We start from the raw sequence: 12,406 nt of genomic DNA on the forward strand, positions 1-12,406 counted from the left end.
ATTCTTTGGATTTTCCAGCAAGGAAAGTTACAGCACTGACGAGCCGGAGGTCACTGCAAGACACTGTCAAGTCCAGCCTTTTGGACATCAAAGAGAAAAATTATATCACTGTCCAGAAGCCGGGATCAGGAATTTCATGTAACCCACCATGTCATCAAGGGACTTAATTCTGTGGATGCTCTAATCTCGCTCTTCCACACACCCGACTTTCTTCTTTGGGTTGGTCCTGTCACTGATCCCGAATTCCAGCCTCCAAGTGAAAAGGTAACACATTTCTGTTCTTACCTCAGAGAGAGAACTGGAGAAGTACACACTGCACTTGAAGGTTGTTTTCCATTAACTTCCCATCCTTTGCCACCTTTTACACTTGGACTAAAGTGATGTTGTGAAAGCCTTGGGGCTGAGACCTGTCACTTTACATGCCCCCCACACACCTGTGCTAGTGCCTAAGTTAGACATACAGGTTAAATAACATTATAGTTTAAGGAATACCGTTCATGTGTGTTCTTGAAAACCACAGGCCAGAAATAAGAAAAAAAAAAAAAGTTGCCCAAATTAATTCCTCATGTCTGAAGAGAATTGAAGTTATACAAGTAGAAAGCAAAATAACTGTTGTCCACAGTTGTGTGAACTTTACTTGGGTCTCACTTAAACAAGAAATGTGGGAGGTGGTTGGCTATTTTTTTCTTGAGATAATTTGGGTAAGGGCTGAGTAGCTGACCTCTGGAAATCAAATCTGGTTGGAAACAAAGCTTTAGATATTCAAAGTTGGTTTTAAAATTTAGGCAGTAATCTCTTTTTAAGTGAGGGCAAATTGCCTTGCCTAATTTCGTGCAGCAAACAATCACAGCTAAAAATCACTGTATGTGCAGGCAAATAGAGGAAGCAGGGAAAGAATGACTTGTCAAGTAGGAACTGCTGTTAATACTGAAAACCCCAAGTGTGGGTTGATGCAGCTGAAAGCATTGAGATACTCAATGCTCAGGAGTGATGCATAACCTGAGACATGTAAAAGAAGCTGAATAACCTTAAACCAGAAAAAAAGGAAAAATGGCTGGAAGGACTAAGGAGTCTTGGGAGAGATGATTAGAGTTCACTAACAGGACTGTCACATTTGAGCAATAAAAATGAAAATACAGGAACACACAGGAAGAAAGATTTTAAAGTAATAAATATGCAGCATTTCAGTAAGTGTCAACTAAGGTAAATGTAGTATTTTACAAGCAGAATGATTGTGAAAACAGGGCATCATTTACAGTGATACCAGAAGCTGCTCTGGGTATAAATGATTAATACACAGCAGTGTTATATAGCTGTGAATCAGATGAACTTCCTAGAAATGGCATTTCTTACAGATTCCCATGTGTCCAAGATGGAATGGACAACTCTCATCTTTTAAACTCACTCTTCTATAACATAAATGATCTCTTTAGACCAGAGCACCTGGTTTAAGGGAAAAAAAATAAAAATCTTGTTCTTTAAACTGCCAGTGCTAAAGAATTCACTACACCACTGTCAATTGCTGCAGTTTGATTTCAGTTTCTGTTAAAAATCTGCACCTTGCTTGTCATTTGAGGTTTGCCTGCTTTCAGCTTCCAGTTATTGAACCATAATGTTTCTGCCTGTAAAGCTCAAGAGTCCTATACTATCAAGTTTCCTTTCCCCAAGAAGGTACTTATAGAGTGCAGTCATGTCATTCCCTTGCTAATCTAATTGGATTTAAAACTGTAGATCAGTCTCAAAAAACAAGCAATAAAAGGAGATTTAGTAGATAACCCAACTGATCTCCAGGTCCCCAGCTTCCAGAGATCCACAAAGCTCTAACAAACTCAGCAAACTGACAGCTTGACTATTTTTCTGAGTACTGCTTGAACAGTACATCCACTGACAGAGCCATAAACAATCTCTCCTAACATCAGGGCACAGGAATTGAACCATTTACATACTTGGTCTTTTGCTGACCAAACATTAAAAGCAATTGTTCAAACAATGACAACATTTTATCATTGTGTCAGAAAAGAAAGACAGATAGCACCCTTTCCAATCTTTTTATTAACTCTTCAGATTTTCTGTCTTCATTGTGTTTCCTGTATATGTATGACAACAATAAAACAAAATAAAAGCAAGACAATAGTCACTGCATGAAAAATTCTAGAGCACGTAAGCAGCTTCCTTATAGCACATGAGGTCATTTCCTTCAGAGACATTTTATCTAAACCTTTAAAAAATTAGTTAAACTAATACTTTACTCTCCTGAGCCAACTAATAATAAAAAGCCATTTTTTGTAAAATACTTGGTCAGGGAATTGGTAATGAGCTAACCAACCTTTCCAGATCACTGGCTTAAAACCAAGCCTTGCTTGATTGTGCCTTGAAGGCTCAGCTACGTGATAAAAGGCTGATCCTCTGTGAAAAATAGAAGGGGATAGAGTCAGGTTCTTGGCAAGCTATTGCCCATCTCACACTGGCACTCTTATCAGCCAGAAGTTTCATCAGAAAATACAAATATCCTCTGCAGCAGAATGGCTTATCTGGGAGGAAGATCCTGCCTCTGATGAATTTCAAAGTACTTCTTGAGCCAACACTCCTCCCTCAAAAATATAGGTTTAAGATGTAATGCAAAGGCATTTATGAGGTCTGTTTGTACTGCATGCCAAGCAGTACACTGTGCCCCATCTCTGTTCTACATGTTCCAATCTGGCTGTTGCCACTATTCACTACCTTGTTTCAAAAAGAAAGCTTTAACCTGTCACTGTCCTCTAATAATTTTTAAACTGTTTTCACAAGCTTGCTGAAGCAAAAGGCCCCTAACAGAGCCAGCACCCTCATGCTGCTGAAACACCATCAGCACTCTCAGCAGCAAACAGCAAGAGACAAGCACGAAGCCAACACAACATTTTAGTATTGATTTCTCTAAGAAATTTAAATCCCGCAGGGCATAAACATCAATTTAATCTGTATGCAACTACAAAATGGCCTCACTCCCAGTGTTCCTTATTTCAGCCAAAACACTGCTACAACTGGAGTAAACACACACTTAGCAGTGCAAGCAAAGGCTGACAGAACAAGTATTCCCACGTTCCCAATAATTCGCAAGAGTTTTGGAGAGAACAATCACAAATACCAGACAGTCAAGGACAACCACCAGCAGGAAAATCTGTCTCATAGCCAGACACAAAGGCATCCCTGGAGCATCCCAAGGAGCAGTGGCACCCAGCCTTGCCAAGCAGGAGAGCCACTTCATCCTCCAACGAACCCAACACTTTGTTGTGGAATAACAGCCTCAGGTCTCACTTATGGGTTTCTGTGGCTCCACGTGACAACAGGAACAATGAAACACAACTCCTCCATGCTGTACTGATAGTTAAGAACAGGCTCCCCAGGGAAGTGGTGCAGTCACTATCCCTGGAAGTGTTCAAAAAACGAGTGGGCGTGGCACTTCACAACATGTCTTAGTGGGCATGGTGGTGTTAGGTCAAATGTTGGATGTGATGGTCTTGGAGGTCTTTTCCAACCTTAATGATTCTTTGATTCTATTATCTGAGCATCCCTGGCTCTGTCAGACTGCCTTCCCTGCAGGGAAAATGCCACACGTTACTGCTACCTCCAGCCTGCTGAGAAGAGCATCAGAAGAAAACACCACCTGAAGAAAATGGAAATTTGTCACCTTGGAGTTTGCCCTCATGTAATTATAAGTTGAGTTTTTCAGAAATATAAGTCCCCCCTCTAATCACTGAGAAATCAAGCCTAGCATGCTCTGAGATTCCCTTTTTTCTTCTTAGCACTCCAGGACTGCTATTTTTTTTCAAGAATGCACCCCATGGAAAAAAATCAGCTCATTCTTACAGCAGTGCCAAGCCCCAGGCATGTCAGTGTCACCCCAGCCAGCACTTAAGCACCAATACAGTCACTAGAATTCAGGGCACCAACATTATTTGTGAGTGATGGATTTACGTATGTAAGAAACTATAAATTACACGATAATCACAGACACAGGGCTTTACGGACAAAGCCTGCACTTGTAAAATGTGGCACCTTCTATCCATCAGCCCCTGCTGAGGACAGTTAGGCAGCAGTATCAGATTCTTAAAGGTATGAAGGTGACAGAACAGCACACTGGGCACCTGGAGTATTATGAACTCACTGATGGGCACAAAAACATGAAGACAGAAAGCCCTGTCCCAAGTCAACAGCTTCAACACAGACCCCACCCCAGATGACCTGCCTTCCTACAGGCAGGATTTATTAATTGCTGCTGTAGTCCCACAAAAGCTTACTTAACACAACTCTAGCACACACCTGATCCAGTATGTATTGACTCAGGGCTCAGATTACAATTGACATGAAGGTTTCTACACCGTAGAGCAGAATGTAATTTGAATATCTATTGACTACATGTGTGATCAACACAGAACCCCTACCTGTGTGCTGTTTTCCTTCAGTATATGTAACATACATCATGGCAATATTTACTTCACCTATCAGAAAGGAGGAGGATGGATTTTGCTTCCAAAATTAATCAGTTTTGTGGGTCTTCACCAGGAGAGCCTCACTAGGTCCAAGCAAGGATCATGGCAACATTCTCCGGTCAGTGTCAATTTTAGGATGAACTTTAGGACTGCTTGGTCAGGAATAGAAGCAACTCTGAAGTGATCATCAAAATTATTGAAGTATATACTGGCAGATCAGTCTGTACCACTGACAGCTTTATAGCTGCTGTGATCACCTGTGTCACTGAGCCGCAGACACTGTCATTTCTCCACACAGTTACCATGGTTTTGACTTCAGAGAGTCCCCAAACCATGCAGCAAGAATGGCTGTAAGTCCAGCCTCTGAACTACAGTTGTGAGCTTGGCTTTCCAAGGGGGATGGCTGCAAGCACTAAAAGGAAGTGACAAAACAGAAGGTGTTTATGATACAATCAAAATTCCGGAAAATAAAGGCAGAACAGCAAACCTTCACCTTATCTTCATGAATCTCTCAATGGGAGGATGTAAACAACAGGGACAGACCAAACTTCACTTGTTTGTTTCTAGATTCAACACTCAGTCCACCCCTTGAGCACATAAGCAAAACAGGATACAGGGTGTTACTGAATGATTTCCTCTGAAACCTGATTGAGAAAGATTAGAGCAATTAGAACAGAGTGACACACACTTTGAAGGCCCTTAAATCACAATTAATATAAGGTTTAACCTTTCTCCTAAGGATCATCTGGTGACTCTGCCATTTTCAGAACAAGACTGACACGTCCCAGCCTCCGAGACAAAATTCATGAGACAGAATCCCCTGCCCTCTACTGGTACCAAACCCGCACTGAAATCTGAGCTCATGTCACAGGCAGCACAAACAGCACCTGAGGAGTTGTTTTAAGGGGTATTTTAAACTATTATTTGTAATTTATATCAGATCTATAATGTGCCGGACACATCCAACTGGGAACAAAACCTCACATATAAAAAGCTCTTTCAGCATCATTGCACTCCTTCCCGCAGCACCAGCTACACTGAGGATACAAAACACTGCTCCTAGCAAGATAATATATTCATTAACTGGAAGCAAATTCTAAGGGATTATCTAATGTTTGTCATGTTCACAGTGCATAATGACAAACTCTATATGGCAGATTTTTATTTGTTTATTTTTACAAAATTCTCTCTCACGTACACTGTTGCTTTTCTGATTACAGCCATCCAAACTGCATTTGGCCCAAGAACTGAGAGGCAAGTTCATAGCTGCCAAAATCATTTTCCAGCACCTTGGTGCCAGAGCTAGGGAAATTCTTAGCCAGGTTTCTGACTCGTGCACCACTGTGACAGCACCACACAAACCTCAGGGCACCACAGCAAGGCATTTGTTGTGACTGACCATGTCACATACATTTCTTTTACACATTGATTTAATAGGTGTCATCACAGAACCTTCCAGATCTTGGAGCACTTCTTACTGTATTCTCCCATTGCTGCAAACAACAGCAAAAAAAAAAAAAAAAAAAAAAAAAAGATTTACCCTGCTGTGATTATATTTCTGAATGTAAATCAGCTTGATTCCTGGAAATATCAAAGTAAATCCCCCATGTAGGCAAGGTCTAAAAGGAATTGAATAAACACAAGGGTCCTGACTGCATATTTCATCCAAAAAATAAATAAGCTTTTAAATCACATTAAAAGGAAGGAAAAAAAAAAAGGCAGCCTGAAAAATAGCAGCTATTAAACAAGAGAAAGTCTGGCAATGCTGGAGTAACTCCCACAATGCTCATCCGTACCCTGAAACACATTCAGAACACACCCTGTTTTCAGAGCTGTCACACAACAAATGCAGATGTGAGCCTGCCATCACTACACAAACAACAGAGTATGACATTTAAATAATACCACTAAGGAGAAGTGGGAGATGCACACAGCCTACACTATGTACTGCAGTTCTTTTTTAAAGCAACTCATCTGTTAAGTTACCAAATAGCTAAAAGGCCCTAGGGATGCAACAAAACAAAAGTATGTGATATTCCAAGGAATCTACAGGAATACAATCCAATCACACCTGTCTCCTTTTCATTACAGGCAGGTACAGCATTTAAAAAAATACTAAAGAAGAATTCTTAAAGCTTATTAAGCCACACCCTAAAACTATTTAGATTTTTGGCTGCCCTACTCAGCCTAAATGTATTTACAGATAATTTGTCCCCATTTGTTCCTGTGTCAGGGTTGTCTGGTACTTCAAATAGTCCTTCTCACATTCTGCTGCTTGTCTAACCCCTGACATTTACAGAGTGCAAAAGTGTCTTCAGCCATGAGCTTTCTAGGCTAAGCCAAGATTTTGGTGCAGCAGAATCTAAGAATGAAGGATAAACAGGTATTTTAAACAGTCTATTTGAAACTCTGTCTGTCTCCATGAATAACCTCCACAAATAAATACAGTTTCAACTATATAAGAAAATATATAACACAAAAACCTTTACAGCGTAAATTTATGAGGTGGTGTTGTCAAGCCTTGTGATTTGTTCCAGTATCTCTGCATTTTCTCAACTTTCAGCTCCTGGAGTTCTCTCTTAAAAATAAACAATAAAAATATTCTGTCCTTCATGATTATATATAAAAGCCTGGCGGCAGGAGTCAAGCAATGACTTGTGAAGAAGGAGGTCAGGATGTAAATAAAAATAATATGATTTTAAAAAATAAAATATTTATTAAAAACCCTCCAGAAGAGTTAATTCAGTGTTTTTAAGATGCCACTGGCTGATACACTGACAGAAAATGCCAATAAAAATCCTACAGACTTGCCTGTATTATTTTTGTAGAATTGTATACCCAGTAATGATCTGATCCCACTTCTCTAGGTAAAATACTGGCTGACTTTGTTGTTCCAATGTGCTAAAAACATATCATAAATTCTAGGAAGCAGGATCCCTCACTTTCTAAATCACAAGACAGGAAAAGGCTTCTGCCTTATTAACAGAAAACAGAGGTAAAGAGGTACGTGACGAGCTTATGGCAGATCCAGGAACTGAACATAGATTTCAGATTTTCTGAGTTACAGTCTTGTGCTCAAGGCAGAAGGCTGGTCTTCTTTTCACTTAACAAGCTACCAAAGCCCAAACTCTTATTTAAAAATGGACAGTGCAGCTCAGAAACAATGAAACAGCAAGAACACTTGAAAAATAAGTCTTCTTAAAGTTAAATCATTGGTCCTTCTAATGTTAACATCTGCAAAAACTTGCCCCCAACATGCCATCAATAATTTTTCCAAGAGACCAAATTCAGAATTCATACCAGTCTCTGTATCCATCAGGCACAACAAGAATCACTGCAGACTGCCTTTGGTCTCTAGTACCATTGGTCCTGCAGCTTCTCATCATACTTACAGACTTTGTATCCCAGCTTTTCAGCATGAATCCTCTTGGCCATGAACTGCCCTTCAATCAGTGCTCGTATTTCTACTTCCTTTGGAAAGTTGGAGACCTGTACGAAAGAGGGAATGAATTAACACCTTACCCAGTGTACAATGCCACGCTGCAGAGTGGTTAAAAACACAAGACAGGTTTATAGTTGATTATCCTTGTCTTCACCCTGAAGTCTGCTCTCATCTAGGCCCAGTTCTTTACTCATACACACAAGATGGACCTAAAGACTCATGACAGAGAACACAACCCATAACCTCAGTGCTGTTGGCAAATACATCGAACTTGAAGTTGATGCACAAGGGGAAGAAGTTTAGGGCAAGTTGTAAACTTTTCCCTATGCATTTCCCATCACCACAAACTGCTTAAGAATCAATACCTCAAAAATATAAAATTAAACCAATTAGATAAAATTCAGATGAATTAAGCAATGTCACGGAAGTTTAAATCTATTTCTGTCTGCACAAAGTGAAACCGGGTAATCTTTCCATTAATTTATTTATTTTCTATCTATAACATTTTTCTGTCCTTTCATCAACGAGGCAGGCAACAGAAGCAGGAGAATATTGAACTGCAAACAAATACAGGGAATCAACATGAAGTTGAGTTTCTCCATGCACTGCAGTAAGTGCCTCCATTTGTGTAACAGCCTGAGGTGATTAAGCATTCATTTAACGACCAACACTTAAGAGAGTAGAGCTGCACTGCAAACACCAGATAGCATCAATCTCTGTTCACCTACGTGAGGTCTAATCGACTGGGAGTCATGATTGATCAAAGACATCCCTTGAGTTTCAGTACCACCCAGAAAGCCAGGCATTTGAACAACATCCATTCCTCAAAAAAAAAAAAAAAAAAAGGAAAAAGATTCAAAGAACTTCCCATAACTTAATTTCTACTTCATTGCTCTTGGACTTGAGCCTGTGGTTACTTATATACCACTCACTGTGTGGCTTGTAGGTTACTCCAAGACATCCAGAACAAAATGAGGTCTTTAGTTTGCACACACATAAACAAAATATTACAGCCCAAAGTTTCAACATACCCTAATCTATGTGTCTGAAACTTAAAAAACAAGGACTAAGTCATGTACGTGTACAAAGTTCTCAGTAAGCTTAAAGTTAATCCTGTCTCAAAGACAGTGTTGGTTTCAGTAAATCCACATTTTCCAGTAAAGAAAGTATATCATAAAAAACTACCATATAAGTTCTAGTTCAAACATTTCTCCATAGATGCTCTCAAGCTACAGACCAAACACTTCCTCATGAAAATCATCCCAGGGATTTGCATCAATAAATGAAACTGGAAAGTAAATATTTCAGACAGAACAGGAAAAAAAAAAAAAAAAAACAAAAAAAAACAAACCAGAATGGCTAAGATTTGAAGTCTTGACAGCACTCCTTCAAAGTATGAGACATTAACTAGATTATTATTACCTTTTCGTTGTCTCTGTTGAATCTGTGAATCCCAACTGCTTCAGGAGTAATTTCCATCACATCAAAGTAGAAACCTGCCTCAAGGAACATTAAAGAGTGTCACGCTTGCTCCCAGGCCCAGAGTTGGAACCTTATTTCTGCACACAGCTAAAATGATAATAGATGTTTAATCATGTATTTGGACATTTGAGTCACCACACAGCCTGTTTCTTTACTAATTTCAGTACACACATCAACTTCTTAACAATGCTCTGAGCCACATGGTGGGATTCCTGGGGCTTTCCTGTGCAGAGCCAGGAGCTGGACTTCAATGATCCCAATGGGTCCCTTCCACCTCAGGATATTCTATAATTCTATGATTCTTTCAGTTTACAAAATGTGGATCTTAAACATGCCAAACAACATCATACTAGAAATAGTATGAGTAGGTCATATGCAAGGGTGAAAGAAGAAAAAAACACACACACAGAAAAAATGGCAAGTTGGTAAGAAAAGTACAGGAATATTGGAACATTTCATACCCTGGATTAGATTTCATGAGCTTATTAGAGAACATCAGATATTTTAAGCCACGAAGCAGAGCCGGGCTCTGAATAGTTTTGATGACATCTGAGGAAATGCTGTAATGCTTTGTAGACAGCTAGACAAAAACTGTGAAAAATATTTCTTTCGTGTTGATGGGTTGGTCAGAAAAGATATTCAAGGAAGGAGACCAAAAAAAATGAGGACAGAAAAACTGAACAGAATAGCTAAGAAACTAAGGAGAGTTTCTAAGGTTCAGACCTTGGAACAAAACTGCACTGTCCTATGAGACCTGTGATTATTGGCAAAATAAAACCCAAAATAATACTGTGCTTTAGCACACATAACCTTTTTGGTTAAACATTCTGCAAACTTGCCAGTAAGCAACTCTGTGTGTCACAGATCTGCAGGCCCTGTTAGGGGAAGCACATCCCAACATTCCAACTCTGACCTCCAAACCTCTGCAGAGGCACCTTCTCACACAACAGCGAGTGCAGGGAACAAGGAATAAAAGGGGTATTTAACCAGCTATGCCTTTGCTTTGCTTCCCCCAGGCACTGAAATTATGGAGATTACTGCATTTTTACAGGTATACTCAGAGGTTATTCTAGTATATAGGTTATTAAGGATGACTTCCATGAAACACCCATTTTATAGAGGAGTGAGATATTCAAGTGAATATACTATAACACAAATCTTAAATCTTTAAGGCACTGTCCTGGTTCAGTAACAATATTTTCATCAACTTCCAATTTCTTTAATATTGTCTAAACTGGCCGACTTTGGGGTTTTAGAATAATTTCTTCCCATTTTCTAAAACACCTGAATTGATTTGTCTTCTAATGAAAAGAGATTCCCGGTCATTTTAATACCCCACAGAGACTGGATTTGACAGACAACATAACAGAGCTTCTAAAAATGAAAAATCTAATCTCATAGTGTCAAGAGGCTCTATCTTAAATTCACTTTGCTAAGGAGTGAAGTCTTCTGTAGCTTAAATATCTACATTTAAAAACTTTGCTGCCTATAATTTTTACATAAATTTTACTCATATTAATTCACACCTGAGATGATGGTGATGATTTCAAACCCTGCTCTGCAATGGGTCCATTTTAATCTTGATTAGACATGTGCTCACTTTTCAACAGCTTATTTCAGAGCTATATATTAGACTTGTTAAACTGTGGGAAAGAAAATAATGTAAAACTTCAAATCCATGGGTTTAATTGTATTTTTAAATTATTTCCATCATCATAATTTTGTTACATTTCATTCACTAACCATAACATGGGGGAAAAAACAGGGATGAAATGATTCTGTGACACACATTGGGGAAAATGCAGGAAATCTGGGCTTTCCTTGACATCATTGCTTTGTACTCATTCATGAACAAGATTCTAGAGTAATGACTGAGAAAGAAATAATATGGGGCTACTTAATTCACTTGGTTTGAGTCTTCAGAAAAAGAAATAAACTTTAATGAAAGCCTCCTTCAGAAATTACTAGTTTCAAACATTCTACAGCTAATATGTTACTAACACCCTTCCAGTGACCAAAGGAGATCCATAAATATAATTTCCTTGGTCAGTGAATATTGAAGGAAAACACTGTAATGACACTTAGGCTGTCAACAGAGCATTTCCAAGAACACATTAGACAATTTCACTGCTCTAGTCAACTTAATTCTTGACCTTTATCACGACCCAAGTAAAAAGCAGGTACAACACCTACAGCAGGATGTGTCTAAGCAAATCCTCAAAGTCCCAGCCCTGCTAAGGTTCATACCCAAGTTTCCATTGTTTCCAGCAACAGTTGATGATAAGGCTTTGGAGAATTCATCCCAGGAGCCTGAAGCACAGTCATCTCTGATCCTCTCTCTCATCAGAGAACCATTCTTAAAACTGAAACACACAAACACACCATATGCATTTTCCAAAATGTTTAGCTCTAAATTTTTAAAGCATTTTGTTCCTTTACTTGATATTATTTTTTAGTTTATCAGCTGAATAAAGCTGGGAAAGTTAAAAGATACAATCACTTCATTATGGAAAGAGATAGAGAAGGAAGAGTGAGATAAGAGAAAACAACTTTTACAGGAGGTGCTGAGGAACACAGTGCAGAGATGGTGATACACATTTCTCCAGTGAGTGAGGTTAGATCCAGGCTGGCAGGCCATGCTAAAGCCAGGCTAGCTCTGAACAGCTGAGACATCTCCTCAGGGAACTGCCCTGACACCACTCTCTCTGAGATAACTCTGCAAGGAGCAGAAAAAACACTGCATTTATCATTTCAGGAGCATGGTACCTGTGAGGAACCAGCTTGGGTCCAACAAGACTTATGATTCTCTCTGTGCCAGGATCTGGCAAAGGAAAGCACCACAGCCAGTAAACAAACCATGCAGTAAAATATTCATCTCTTCACATTTTATGGTCTTTGCACACTTTACACTGTCACCTTCTTTGTGAATATCACACTCCTGCAAAATACTGCAGTGTTGGACTCGTATCCAGGGGAAAGCAGCTTGAACACTCTCCAGCACAGAGATGCCACA

At 39.3% G+C, this 12,406-nt stretch overlaps 1 protein-coding gene across 1 annotated transcript in view; it reads right to left on the bottom strand.

Annotated features, from left to right (window-relative positions):
- Positions 1–12,406, bottom strand: part of XYLB (xylulokinase) — an 82,748-nt gene that overhangs the window by 47,661 nt on the left and 22,681 nt on the right. The window contains exons 13-15 of the mRNA XM_017746798.1: positions 11,641–11,756; positions 9,334–9,407; positions 7,862–7,958 (exon numbers count right to left, since the gene is read on the bottom strand). Of these exons, the coding sequence (XP_017602287.1) occupies positions 7,862–7,958; positions 9,334–9,407; positions 11,641–11,756 (287 nt within the window). The remainder of the gene's footprint in view (positions 1–7,861; positions 7,959–9,333; positions 9,408–11,640; positions 11,757–12,406) is intronic.

The sequence above is a fragment of the Corvus brachyrhynchos genome, unplaced genomic scaffold (genome assembly GCF_000691975.1).
Source record: "Corvus brachyrhynchos isolate BGI_N302 unplaced genomic scaffold, ASM69197v1 scaffold18, whole genome shotgun sequence".
In the NCBI taxonomy this organism is placed as follows: domain Eukaryota; kingdom Metazoa; phylum Chordata; class Aves; order Passeriformes; family Corvidae; genus Corvus; species Corvus brachyrhynchos.